Raw genomic sequence first — 13705 nt, 5'->3', positions numbered from 1 at the left:
GCATCTTACAGAACCTGCAAAGATTCGATGTTTTTTTTTAAAGCGACTTAAAAAAAACAGCAGTATTTGCATTCCTATTGCTAATATTAATTCATATTAACATTCCTATTCAATTTTGGAATAGAATAGGAATTCCTACTGTTGTAGGAAGCAAATACTGCTTCCTACAACAGTCTGTTAAATTTAGAATATTTCTGTATATTGGAAACCAAGCTCAAAATAAAGTGCCACATAGCGGCCACTTACCATCAAAAGTAGTTCCTATATCAGAAACGGACAACGGAAACGGATAATGGGATTTCAGGACAGCTGTGAAAGGAGACATCTACAAGAATGGCATTTATTTTTGACATATAATTATACTGAGCTAATGATAATCATGGTAAAGTAATAAATAATAGAAGAAATAAAACAAAAAGGCAGGCATAATATATTTTTATTAGTCACTCAAAAACAAATTTGTGGTAGACAGCTTTTAAGTAATTCATAAAAAATAAATAAAACAAACACTAGGAGAAAGACTAAAAAGAAAAATACTGTAAGAATATTCTGGCACATTAAAAACAGATTACAAATGAACAAACCAAACAAAATCCTTTTTTTAATCTTTAACTTACTTTTCTTAAAACTCTAGCCAACTGACCAGGGTGACTACGAAGGTGCTCCTTTCCTTGACTAAGCCAGGTGAAATGCTTCCCACAAGCTGAGCAGCTGTATATTTTTTCACCAGTGTGGATTCTTTCATGCCCCTTTAAGTGGCCTTTCTGGCTAAAAGTCTTGTTACAGAACCGACACTTGTACGGTCTCTCTCCTGTGTGAGTTCTAAGGTGGATTTTCAGTGCATGTGTGGTGCTGTAGGACTTTCCACACAGTTCACAGTGATTAGATCTCTTTTTCTGATGCATTACCAAATGTGTTTTCAAGACCTGCTCATTTTGGAAAGGTTTGCCACAGAGTTCACAGAAAAACAACCTATCAGTAGCACGACTCTGTAAACCAGGCTTCAGATGAGAAAAGTCAATCAGTGATTGGTTACATTTGGAAGAGAGATGGGAGTCCGGTTCCTTCTTCAAAGCCAGAAAACGACCGTCACCTCCACTTCTCATCACAGTTGAGTGAGGAATATCAGAGTGAACACATGACAGTTTCCAAGTCTCTTGTTCACTCAGGACTGCTGAGTGAAGGGCTGGACTGTGATTTTTCTTCTGAACACTGAGAGCTTTAACTGAGGAGGGAGGACACCTTTGACTTTGAGTAGTCCTTACAAATGAAGCAGTGCATAAAGAGGTATCATGGAACGATTTTTGCAGGATGGCAGTCTCGCCAACACTGGACGTTTCCAGCTTCACTTGTCTTAGTAAGGAATCTGTGTCTTGTGGGCCCTGGACAGGGTCCTGTTGCTCTGCAGTACTTCCCAGCGCATCTGTTAAGAATGCAGAACAAATTAAACATTAATGTATCTGATCTAAGGTGAAATTACACTGAAATATAGAACATTTGGTTTGTGTGTTTGTACTTAGTATGGTTTTCTGGTTGGATTGCTTGCAGGCTTTTCCCCTCAGACTGTTCCAATAAAATGTACCTGATGGCTTGACTATAGTAGACAGCACTATGCATTAAGAAGCATACGCCAGCATATGCTCATCTCCACTGCTTTTGGTCATCGTGTAGACAAGGAGACTGGAAACCAAACGTGTACATGTACAGGTGTGTGTGCGTGCGCATATCCTACGATGGATTGGCACCATGTCTAAAGTTAGTTGGCCTTGTGACTAATGGGTCTGGCCCAACACAATCTGAATTGGGTTAAATGGTTTAATGGGTTAAGCAAAGAATTATTTGTGCATACCTCAAGCAGTTGTTCTTAGGGCTACAAGAATATCATATACTGTTAACTCATTAATCTCTTTAGCAAATCAATGCAATTCTTCATTTTTCACAAATCAATTTTATTTTAAATGCCATCACAACAGTATAAGTTGTGTAAGTATAAGTAAACATGTGCCCAGGAGTTCAAATAGCTGCATCAAATTGTATCAAATTATTCACTTTGGCATATGCCTTCTTAGATTAGTGTTATTGTCCAGTACATCAATAATCAAGATGCAGAATGAATGAATGTTTCAATTTATATAGCGCCTTTCAGGATACCCAAGGCGCTCTAAATCAGAAAGGTGATGTTTGTTGATTTGTATCTTTATTTCTGATTAAAAAAAATATTCCAAGAAATATTTACAGTAATTCCTCGTATATCGTGGGAGATGCGTTCCAGAACCACCCCAGATAACCGAACATCCTCAAAGTAGAAACAGTATGTTTAAGTATTTATACACTATATTAAGGCTTTATAAACCCTCCCCATACATTTACACTACATAAACCTTTCCCATTCCCCTAATAACCATTCCCACACTGTTCTGTGCATGTATTGTACCTTTACACTTACTTTACTGTAAAATGTTTAGAATTCCTAAAAAAATAAAAAAATAAAAAACACGTAGGTACCATATATACATAAGACAATATCACCGCAGTGGTCTGGTTAAATGACAACACAGCTAATAATAACACTGTACATTGTCATTGTAATAATATGTACAGTAAATAAAGGAACAAATACTGTACAGTAATAGAACAATAAACCAACAAAATCTCTCTCTCTCTCGGTCACACACAACGTAATAAATTGTACATTGTAATATAAATAAAAGTACAAACATGTGATAATAGAACAACAACAACAATAATAAAACAATAAAGTAACAAATCACTCTCTCTCTTGCCCACACACAATGCAAATTTTTATGGGTACTCACCATAGTACAGCTCCAGCCTGTGCATTGTAGAATGATGATGATGAATATTTACAGATGATGACGATGAATTCCGACAATGACGGCAATGATTGCCAACAATGATGATGAATGGAGAGCTTACTGGGCTTCTTGAGGCACCACTTCGTCAGATGGGGCTTCTTCGGCCTCGGACGCTTCGGCAGCAGGGACGTCTGCTAAAGGCGCTGAGGATTGAACTTCTTCTCATGAGTTACGAACATCATGATTATCTTCCTCTTCGTCACTTGCTGACTTGGTCAACTCGTCCAGGTCTTCGTCTGACAATGGCCGGCAGTGTGTGTCCAGCAGATCATTACCGTCTTCGGCAGTCATATCACTGAAACCCTCTCCGCTGAGTAGTTTTGCAAGGATTACAGAATTCTTGAGAGCAGAATGTTGAATTTCTTCCGGAGAGAATCCCTTGTAATCATGCACTGCATCAGGCCACAATCTTTTCCAGCACGAGTTCAGCATTTCACTTTTCATTTCAACGAGGGCCTTCTGTATGTTCTTTAGACACGACAATATTGTGTAGTCACGCCAGTACGCCTTTAGCGGGAAATTGCCCTCCTTCAAATCCATTGCTTCCACGAGGTCCTGTAACGAATTTCTCATGTATAGGGCCTTAAAGGCACGAATAACACCTTGGTCCATCGGCTGAATCAACAAAGTTGTGTTCGTTGGCAAGAATTCTATCTGGACTCCATCGTACGTAATGTCAACAGCATGGCCGCCAGCATTGCCCAGCAACAAAAGCACTTTGAACTCAAGGCCCTTGTCTTTGAGATAATCCTTGACCTCTGGGAGAAAGCACTGATGGAACCAGTCCCTCATCAGTTTTCTTGTGATCCACGCCTTCGGGTTATGCATCCAATACACAGGCAACATGTTCTTGTTCTTCAGGGCTCTGGGATTCTTGGATTTATAAATAAACCCTGGCTTTATCATAAATCCAGCAGCATTGCCACACATTATCATGGTCACGCGATCTTTTTGAGCCTTATAATCTGAGGCTCGGGCTTCCTCCTTCATAATGTAAGTGCGTGACGGCATCCTCTTCCAGAACAAGTCGGTTTCATCCATGTTGAAGACTTGTTCTGGTACATAGCCCCCTCCTTCTATTATCTCACGGAACGTGTCCTTCACATAATAGTCGGCTGCATCTTTATCCACAGCGGCAGCCTCTCCATGCAGCGAAACGCTCTTCAAGCCAAGGCGCTTCTGAAATTTCTCAAACCACCCCTTGCTTGCAGTAAATCCAATTTTGGGGGTGGGAGAACTAGATGATGTTGATGGTCGGGGTTCACTGTTGTCGTCATCCTCTTCTTCTTTCAGGGCTTTGCGGTAGTCACTTTTTTCTGACATGCAGTCATAGATAGCCTTGGCCTTCGTCCTGATCGTGTTTGAGTCCAGAGCAATGTTCTTCTTTCTGCAATCTTGGATCCATATTGCTAATGCAGCCTCCATCTTCACAATCAATTTATTACGTGGAGTAACTACCCTCTTTGCAGTCTTGCTGAACGTAACAGTCGCCATAGCCCTGATATTCTTCTCCCCCTTCTTTATATAGCGTACCGTAGACTCATTGAGTCCGTAATGGCGGCCAACTGCTGCATTCGATCTCCCTTCCTTAAGCATGTCGAGTAGCGTAATTTTTTCCTGGATCGTCAACATCTTGCGCTTAGGCTTAGGCTCCGGGTCAGAAGTCGTAGAACTTGCAGGACGTTTGGGTGGCATGGTAGGGCTTGAATTAACTGCAGTATTCAACGAGAAAACCACAAAACAAAATCACAACACCGCAGACAAAAAACTTCCAACCCACGATCAAACGATGCTCCTTGTGAAATGGCCGAGTGAGAGCGTAGAAGGCACATAGACCCAGAAATGAGGAAACTGTGCTCAGACGAAAAGTAAATTAGACACTGTGGCGTCTCAGGCAAGCGATGCTGGTTCTTGTTTCTGAGAGTAAATATGCACTATTTTATTATAACATTTCTTTATTGTTAGAATTAATATTTGTAACATTTTTATACATTTTGGGATTTTTTCATGTAAAAATTCATAATGTATATATTTTCCTCCAATCAAATTCCGCAGAAACCCAGTGAAAAAGTGAATATCCGTGAATAATTTTTCCCATTAATATCCTATAAAAACCCACGAAAGAGTAAAGGCGCAAAAGCTGAAGCAACAAGTGGTGAGCGATCACTGTATCCCTTGCCCAAAAGTGAAATTTAGTGGACACTGCAATAACAGCAACATAACAGAATATACAGATGCACATTTTTAAAAGAAAAAAAGACTGCATTATATAATTAACATTTATGGGACACAAACAGTATCAAAACACAATAAGAGCACCATTTGTTAGACACTAGTCCAATTTTCCTAGAAACAAAATATCCTATAGAAATAGAACCACTGCTATATAATATATTGTTAGACTTTCAATTATGGTGATTGCAACCAGACAATGTTTGTGTCTCAATAGTTAGATGGTGCAAATATAACAAATCCAGAAATAACTGTGGAGTTCTTGAAGACTGACCCCAACCTAGAACATTACTGTTTAGGTCGGTTTTCTATTTTAAATTAAATACTTTCAGCAAAATATATCAGATATCTGCAATTCAACATTGTCCAGATCAATAGCCAGATTAATCCAATGATCTGACAAAGGAGAAGTTGGACAAACCCAAGTAGGTCACTAAATACTATTTCCAGTTTTCAGTACAATTGTGCTGGAGTAAAAGTATTTTAAATTGAGCAAATGCATGACAATTTGACACACCCTCCCAAACCCCCCTATTTTCTGATAATTTTCACAATCTGATCTCTGTGCTCTTTAATATGAGTTTTAGCCTGATTCCACCACATAAAACTCTGTCCACATGCTGAGCAGTTATAGATTTTTTGACCGGTGTGAGTTCTCTCATGGTCCTTTGCATGGGATTTCTGCCTGAAAGTCTTATCACAGAATCTGCAGTGATACGGTCTCTCCCCTGTATGAATCCTGTAGTGGATGCTAACTGCTTGCTGGTTAACAAAGCGTTTCCCACACAACTTACAGCAGCAAGCATCTTGGGATCCTTGTTTAGCTTTCAATGATTCACCTTGTTTTGTAGATTCAACAGCTGGTGCAGTTTTCTTAAAATGAGAATTCTGCATGTGCAATTTGGCGTGACTTGTCCTGCGGAAACGTTTCCCGCATACTGAGCAGCAGTGAGGTTTTTCACCAGTGTGTATCCTTTCGTGGTCCTTCAAATGACCTTTGTGACTAAAAGTCTTGCCACAGAAACTGCAGCGATATGGTTTCTCTCCAGTATGAGACCTCAGGTGCATTTTGAGAATATATGGAAAAGCGAAACATTTCCCGCAAAATTCACAGTGGTGTGGTTTCTCTTTATGATGTTTTAATACATGGTTCTTCAACAGCCTGTCATCTTTGAAGTTCTTGCCACAAAGCCCACAATGAATTAATGCTCGAGTCACATCGTTTTGCAAATTAAGTGGTGGATGAGAAACATCAGTGGATGAGATATTAGAGTGAGATGAGGGCTGTAGACTACATTCATCTTTTATAACTCCCAACTGATCACCATTTCCATTTTGGATTTCACTTAAGTGTGACTTTTCAGAGCAAACCACGAGGGTGTCGCAACGCTCTAATTTTATTGTAACGTACGAGTCCATACACGTACGATCATCACCCGTCCCTTCAAAGTCATCCGTTTTACCTGAGAAAATGTGACGTGGGGCTTGATCTCTGGTAGCAAGCACAGAGTCGAGTGTAGACGCAGTGGATAACTGTTCCTCTGCCTCTGGATCCTGCGGAGCACTGCTAAGTTCCCATTTAACTTGTATCACTGAGGTCTCCGAGTCCGGTGGCCCTTGGCTGGACTTCTGATGCTCGGGCGGAGATATATCCGTTTGCTTATTCGGTGTGTCTGAAAAACGTAAACAAATTAACAGATTGCAAAGCTACTAAAAAAACTATCATACAGTTTCCATCTTGGCTATCAGCCGTTCTGAGTCGGACGAATAGATTTGTAATGTACCCGAGCTGGTGAGAAAAACACTCGCTACACTAAACACTAAGCCGTGAACTATAGCTAACTTGCTAGGTTAGCTAGCCGGATGGCTAGATACGAAAATTGAGCCAAGGCTCGCCAGACAGACCGGGAAGAAATTTCATTCGTGGATTTAAGTGAAACGCCTACTGACAATCGTCGTTAAGCGAATGTTGATTTGATTTCATTCAAAGATAACAATATAAAAAACTAGCGTGCTAGCACGTTTAGCTGTATAAGGAGTGCGCGAGCGTACCTGGTGCATCGTTGCCGACGTCGGTTAGCATTTTCTTCAGGTAAACGTTCTCCTGCTTCGAGCGGTCCATTTCTTCCTGGAATGCAGTGAGGGTATCGGTAACAACTTGAAATATTTCTCCGGCAATGGCCGTCAGTCGTTTGTGTATAAAATCATTCAGAGAGTCTAACTGACTAATTGTAGTCTTAGAATCCATGGCAGAAGTACCACGATTGTGCGCCACTAGGAATAGATTCGCTTCTGGATCAGCCGAGCGCGTAATGTTAAACATGGCGGCCTCCATGACGTAGTCCCCGTCCCATATTAAACAAGCAAACATCCAAATCCCTAAACCCGTCAGATCAAACAGACGTATCGTAACAGCACATCCTTTACACTGTTGGCACGCCTCTTGCTTTAGGACAACTATAGCAAATTTGTACCAGTACGTAAGAACCCATGAAGCTGTATTTTATAGTTAATGATTATCTAAACCTAGTAGTATCACAACATGCAGGCAGTTAGTACATGTAAAATGTTTTAAACTAAACATCATTGAATCACCGCTGAAAATGATTGGGGTTGGGAGAATCCGTTATAGTATACTGTACTGATTACCTATTAAAATGTAACTAAATTAATCCAAACTTATCTGTATTAATTATAATGTGTAAAATAAAGTATATAAAACATACTATATCCAAATAACAATCTGATTACTTTGTTGCTTTAAAAAAAAAAAAACGATTATTTCCCAAACTGATTCAAGGTTCTGAACAGAGTCATCATGAAGTATGACTACCATCAAGCTCCTATATTTTTCTCTACTGGTCAGACTCATGGGATGTTTACTGCAGAATGCCCAACACCCTCCATTTTGGCAAGCTCCACTGTTGTAAACATCTCAGATAGGTATACAATGTTTTGGACTCAGTTCTTCATATCTTTGTTGGAATACACCCAATGTGTTTCACATGCAGCTAATAATCTGATCATAATCGGGTTTCTCCAGTAATACGATTATTGTATAAACAGCACACTCCGATTTCTTAGATTGGAATATGGCCCATAAATCAGATGAAGAAATCCGATAGAGAACTGGATTTTAGCTCAGTAATCTGATTTCTCAGTAAAACCTTACTCTTTTTCCAGTCTGCACATGTTTGTAAATCATGACTTGGTTTATTAAAAAAATTATTTGAAAGGGTAAGCTGATCATGTGTGTAAACTGAAGATTATATGACCTACAATTGTTAATAACAGTTATTGAAAAAAACAAGATAAATATCTATTTGTTTGAACTCTGGTAATCTCCAGTTTATCAACATAAGAGAAACATTCCATTTAATCAATAATTTTTACTTAAACACACAAAGTAAAATGAAAAATATCATGGTGACAAGCTCAAATATGACAATACTGAAAAAGTCCAGTGTTCACTATAAATAAATCTTACATCCACATGAAACAAATACCAGATAAGGATGGAATTTAAGAGGACGCAAATCACGCCATGTGCATTAATGAAAGCAAAGAATGAATTGCATCTCAGAAAGTTATGCACGTGTCTCCGGTCGCACGTTTCAAAGGATTGAATAAGAACACCCCAAACTCAACCTGCCTTTGGTAAGAACACACCGCATGGTAAATATTTTAGAAGTAATGACCAAAATAGTCTAAATATGACCAAGTACAAAAGGACAAATCTGATATAATAAAACATGTTTTTTCAAAAGGTTTGACATGTACAGGAAGAAGCCACTAGAACTAACTGGGACAAATTAAATATTAGGCTGAGAGCTGTCAAAACAATCATGTATATTGCTGATGTTTGATAATACTAGCTAGGCCTATTTGATCTGGATGGTGATTTTGAATGTGTACTTTGACCTGATAAGTTCGATTGAAACATTTTCCACACACAGAACAGCTGTAGGGTTTTTCACCAGTGTGAATCCTCTCATGTTCATTCACATGAGTTTTCTGATTAAAAGTCTTCCAGCAGAACCTGCAGGGATAAGGTCTCTCTCCAGTGTGCGTTCGGAGATGGATTTTAAGTCCATGTGAAGCGCTGTAGCACTTTCCACACAGATCACAGCAAAATGTTCTTTCCTTATTATGCATTAAAACATGTGTCTTAACACGGCCATTGTTTCTCGTTGGCTTGCCACAAGCCTTAAAATTAAAAAAATTTTCTGCAGTGGTGCGTTGCGAATGAGATGTTAGCTGAGAAAAGTCACACTGGGAGGAAGGGTGGGGTCCCTGATCATCTTCAGTAACCCGGAACTGACTTGGACACGCACTTCCAGACTGGAAACAGGAGTCCATCTCATCCATGCACAGAGCCTGCAAGTCACAGCGTTCCAATTTAACTGTGGCACGCGAGTTCAAGCATAGATCCTCATCCTTGTCTTTCTCCATGGTTTTGCAGCCTGGTGCCTCCTGAGCCTTGTCAGTGTCTCCAGGGATACAGAATGATGAGGAGTCACTCAGCGGCAGCTGTGGCTCACCATCCCGCTGTGGTTCAACACCCCGCTGTGTGGTGCTAAGCTCCAGCTTCACTCGTATAACTGAAGCCTCTGAGTCCAGTGTTCTGTTGTCACTGTTCAACTGCACAAGATGGAGTGCATGTCGCGGGCTGGACTGCACTTCTGTAGCTTCATGATTTGATGAAAACGGAACTGGGGGATTGTCAGGCAGGTTTCAATCACAACACTGCTTAACTAAAGTCAAACTATACATAATTATTTAACAATATATTGCGTATATTTAGCTTGATACTGCTAAGTTAAGACATACAACTTATCTCGTTAAATATATTAACAATTGAACTGAGGTCACCGTTAAAAAAACAGAGCAAACGACTTACCTGATCCACTGCTGAGGCTAACTTCTGCTAGCATTTTTTTCAGATGGACATTCTCCCGTTTGGAGCGATTTATTTCATCTTGGTACTCAGAGAGAGTGTCCTTAACTGCTTGGAATATCTCTGCAGCGACTGCCATCAAACGCTCACAGAAAAATGAATTTAGCATCTCTAGCTGAGCCATTTTTTCAGTGCAGGCCATGGTAAAATCGTGGGTAGGGAGTCTTCTTCTTTGGTATTTTCTTTGTTTTAACAAGATCAGTGATGTTAGAACATTACTGCCATCTGCCAGAAAGTTAATAGTATTGTCCTTATTTTTTTTACGTGAATCTCTTCATTTTAAATAATTTAACGTTATGAACAAAGGTATTTAACGCTTGCGGAAATAAAATAAAACGTCAGAAGTCATGTGACCGGTCCAGTTGTACCTCTAGTCTGTTTTCACACGTTATATTTATCATGGTTGTTGTTTTTTTTTCATAATATTTTTTTTTGTTCGTTTTGTTTTAATCAATACATGTTTTATTACTCTGTCTTAATTAAATATTTTTATTTTATTATTTATTTATGAATATATATATTTACATTTTTATTAATCATACACTCTGCACCCTGAAAATAGATTATACAATTTGGAGAGCAAAGAGATTATCATTAAAATCCTACCACATATTCTTTTAACAATTGATTTTTTGTATAGGTCAGATGAAATACCTTCATTTGATCATATACATATACAGAACAATGAAGTGCTTGTCATTACTTCTTTCGGAAATGAGGGTCACAGCACAGGGTCATTGTACAGCACCCCTGGAGCTGAGAAGGGCAAGGGCCTTACTCAAGGACCCAGCCACGACCGTATTCAAATCCCCAACCTTCCAACTGAGAGCTCATAGTCTTATGCATAGGATCCCAATGCCCTTACAAAACTGTACAATAGACTGAACAATCATTAAGCCTATAACAGTAGACTAGACAGTAGGCAGTGAGGTAGGTGGATTTATTTTTATAAGTGCCCTTTGATGGCTAGTAATACACCTTATTTGCATTACTGTCAAATATAGGATGTCCTCAAGAAGCTACATTTTGTGCACTTAATGTGTTGAGAAGGAATGACAATTGAGTTTCTTTATGTGCATTTTGATCCATAGTGCACATTTTAAATGTAATTTTTTTCAGGCAATAAAAATAATGATTAATATTTTGTATTCATGTTTGTCAAAATGAAAATATACTAAAAATATGTAAACAATCAATCATTTTCTGCTTTGAATATTATTTATTGGGAAAAAAATGCACTCTACAAGTTATGAACATTTATCATAAAATTTAACTATTTCAAAAGGAAGAAAAAAGATAATACAGTAAAATGTTTATACTATATTTTAAATGTTCATTAAGTATACAGAATGTAATTTTCAGTGCTTTAAAAACTGTAGTCAAGATTTAAAACCAATATAGATAGATCCAGAAAAAAAGATCTCTGTGATTTTCTGCAGTTGCACTCTAATTTTGAGTTTGTGCAGTAGTTTTTGTTAGTAAGCTGACTGAGAAGTAAAAGCAACCAATGATTCTGACATTTGCTTGAGATAAAAGGTAAGTAAACAATAATCACATGTGGAACAAGGAATTAGTGTTTGTCATATGATCAATACTATAATAGGAATACTAAGAATTAGCTATATAGACATGGGTTGGTAAACAATCCATTTTTGTTTGTACCAGCAGTCAATCTCTGAACTTCCAGAGCATCAAACCCAAAAAGCAAAGTCTGAAAAATAAAGCTGAAAATGACAATAATGTTTGGATTTTTTTTTACAGACTGTATCCTTACAGTAAAAACACTGTGTTCATCTACTGGTTCAGCAGAAACTGTGATTGCTCACGATGATGATTCCGAATGTGTATCTTCACAGGATTCGATCTGGTAAAACACTTCCTGCATACCGGACAGCTGAAAGGTTTTTCACCGGTGTGGATCCTCTCGTGTTCTTTCAGATGACTCTTTAGCTTAAAACGCTTTTCACAATAACCACAAGCAAAGGGTCTCTCACCTGTATGGCTTATGAGGTGCACATTCAGCACTTTAGCACAACTATAAGATTTCCCACACAATCTGCAGCAATAGGGCCTCTCTTTCTGGTGCACTATCATGTGTGTCTTAAGGGTGCCTTTTTTCTTGAAGGACTTACCACACACCTCACAGCTAAACAGGTCCCCATGACTTTGCAGGTGAGACGCTAGATGGGAAACCTCATCAAATGCCCCGTCGCAGTAGGAGTCCTGTCCAAACCTTGCTTGGTCAGTTCCACCATCACTCAGTACTTCAGCGCTGCTTGTGTTGTCAGAGCACATCGCGTTGGATGCACACGGTTCCACCTTGACTGTGACAGCCGAGTTCACCTGTAGGCCGCTGTCTTCCATGTCATCCAGGACAACGGTGTTGTCAGAGAAACACTGGTCAGGCACAGGGCCACGAACACCCTTTGTAACATTAGAGGTGTACACGTGAGGATCACTTGAAGACTGCTGCGGTTCACACTCCTGCTCTAAAGTAGCGAACTCCAGCTTCACCTGTATTAACGAGTGCTCGGAGTCCAGAGATCCCTGGCTTGAATGGCGTTTCTTATCTCCCTCTGCATCGCTCATGTGAGCACCTGTGGAATAGGAAACAAAGCAGTAGAGCCAATTTACCATTACACAACAACATAAGCATAAACAATCAGCCTACGTATGGAAATAAATAAGTAATGAACGGCACAAGGATTACGGGGTTGGTTAAAATAGTGGTCGTGAGCACAAGTATGGTTTTACGAACAACGGGTGAAAAAGAACAATTTTATCTTTAATTTTATTTTTGTAGATAATCTGACGTTAGTAAGCTAGCTAGCTAACTTAGCTACTGTACCTGGTCGTTGCTGAACGATATTACCGTCAATTTCAGCAAGCGTCTCTCTTAGACAGCGATTTTCGTGTCTAATTCGTTCTATCTCACCCTGATATTCAGTCACGGTGTCTTTAAAGACCTGAAATATTTCTCCAGCGACTGTCATTAGACGTTCTGTCAAAAAGGTATTTAAATACTCCAAACTATTCATTTTGCAGACTCCGTGTAAACGAACAATTTTCCTTACTGGTCTCCTCTTCGATGCGATGGATTATGGCGATAATCGGATAGTAATTGGTGCTTGGCGCCCCCTTCTGAGCTGGAGCTAGTATACCAAGCCGGTTTATTTATTTAGTATTAACACAGAGGTATGTACATTTACATATTTATATATTGTTATCCCACATACTTATTATTATTACTATTATTATTATTATTATTATTATTATTATTATTATTATTATTATTATTATTATTATTATTATTCCACACATTTGTGCCTTTAATACAGTCCGAACCGCTTAACGTACTCCATTCAAATGCGTTTCGAAGCTCTCGTCGCTGTGACTTGTGCTATGATATTTTTTGAGACGACAGGATTTATAGATTTTAATAAATTTAAGTTTACAATTTCTTAAGCCCCCCATTGAAATGAAATGGCGGTTTCAAATTACACCTGACAGTAGAGTGTGAGTTAGAGCGTGTGCAGGCATGAAAAATTATCAAAACTCTCCTGGATAAACTGCTGTAAAATCCTTACGCCTTCACCTAGAAGCTCCATTTAAATTATAAATGGGAGAGAAACTTGTCCTT

At 38.9% G+C, this 13705-nt stretch overlaps 3 protein-coding genes across 4 annotated transcripts; all 3 read right to left on the bottom strand.

Moving 5' to 3' along the window:
• Nucleotides 1-427: 427 nt before the first annotated feature.
• On the bottom strand, nucleotides 428-7498 carry LOC143495733 (uncharacterized). Its single transcript, XM_076992551.1, has 3 exons — nucleotides 7161-7498; nucleotides 6572-6781; nucleotides 428-1423 (listed from the first exon to the last, which is right to left on the bottom strand). Exons 1-3 carry the CDS (start codon nucleotides 7477-7479, stop codon nucleotides 609-611), a joined length of 1344 nt encoding a protein of 447 aa, XP_076848666.1. The 5' UTR covers nucleotides 7480-7498; the 3' UTR covers nucleotides 428-608.
• Nucleotides 7499-8333: 835 nt separating this feature from the next.
• LOC143496511 (uncharacterized) lies at nucleotides 8334-10207 on the bottom strand. Its single transcript, XM_076992703.1, has 2 exons — nucleotides 10009-10207; nucleotides 8334-9820 (listed from the first exon to the last, which is right to left on the bottom strand). The coding sequence occupies exons 1-2, from the start codon at nucleotides 10205-10207 to the stop codon at nucleotides 8952-8954; spliced, it is 1068 nt and encodes a 355-aa protein (XP_076848818.1). The 3' UTR covers nucleotides 8334-8951.
• A 1065-nt stretch (nucleotides 10208-11272) lies between these two features.
• Nucleotides 11273-13185, bottom strand: LOC143496690 (uncharacterized). 2 transcript variants are annotated; one of them, XM_076992864.1, is made up of 3 exons: nucleotides 12914-13185; nucleotides 12580-12662; nucleotides 11273-12489 (listed from the first exon to the last, which is right to left on the bottom strand). In XM_076992864.1, the coding sequence occupies exons 1-3, from the start codon at nucleotides 13101-13103 to the stop codon at nucleotides 11860-11862; spliced, it is 903 nt and encodes a 300-aa protein (XP_076848979.1). In that variant the 5' UTR covers nucleotides 13104-13185; the 3' UTR covers nucleotides 11273-11859. The 2 variants fall into 2 exon arrangements, with proteins under 2 accessions (XP_076848979.1, XP_076848970.1); XM_076992855.1 differs by having other exon boundaries at nucleotides 11273-12662; nucleotides 12914-13184.
• Between the last annotated feature and the right edge of the window lie 520 nt (nucleotides 13186-13705).

The sequence above is a fragment of the Brachyhypopomus gauderio genome, chromosome 1 (assembly GCF_052324685.1).
Source record: "Brachyhypopomus gauderio isolate BG-103 chromosome 1, BGAUD_0.2, whole genome shotgun sequence".
NCBI classification, from domain to species: Eukaryota; Metazoa; Chordata; class Actinopteri; order Gymnotiformes; family Hypopomidae; genus Brachyhypopomus; species Brachyhypopomus gauderio.
This window is presented reverse-complemented; position numbering and strand designations above follow the sequence as displayed.

Bases quoted from the DNA above. Each gene is read 5' to 3' on its own strand.
- LOC143496511 (XM_076992703.1), bottom strand. From the start codon at position 10,207: ATGGCCTGCACTGAAAAAATGGCTCAGCTAGAGATGCTAAATTCATTT. The intron at 9,821-10,008 runs GTAAGTCGTTTG...ACAATCCCCCAG, and splicing joins TAGCCTCAGCAGTGGATCAG to TTCCGTTTTCATCAAATCAT.
- LOC143496690 (XM_076992855.1), bottom strand. From the start codon at position 13,103: ATGAATAGTTTGGAGTATTTAAATACCTTTTTGACAGAACGTCTAATG. The intron at 12,663-12,913 runs GTACAGTAGCTA...CCTATTCCACAG, and splicing joins TATCGTTCAGCAACGACCAG to GTGCTCACATGAGCGATGCA.
- LOC143495733 (XM_076992551.1), bottom strand. From the start codon at position 7,479: ATGTTTGCTTGTTTAATATGGGACGGGGACTACGTCATGGAGGCCGCC. The intron at 6,782-7,160 runs GTACGCTCGCGC...TACGTTTTTCAG, and splicing joins CGTCGGCAACGATGCACCAG to ACACACCGAATAAGCAAACG. The intron at 1,424-6,571 runs GTAAAACGGATG...CATTCTTAACAG, and splicing joins CCCACGTCACATTTTCTCAG to ATGCGCTGGGAAGTACTGCA.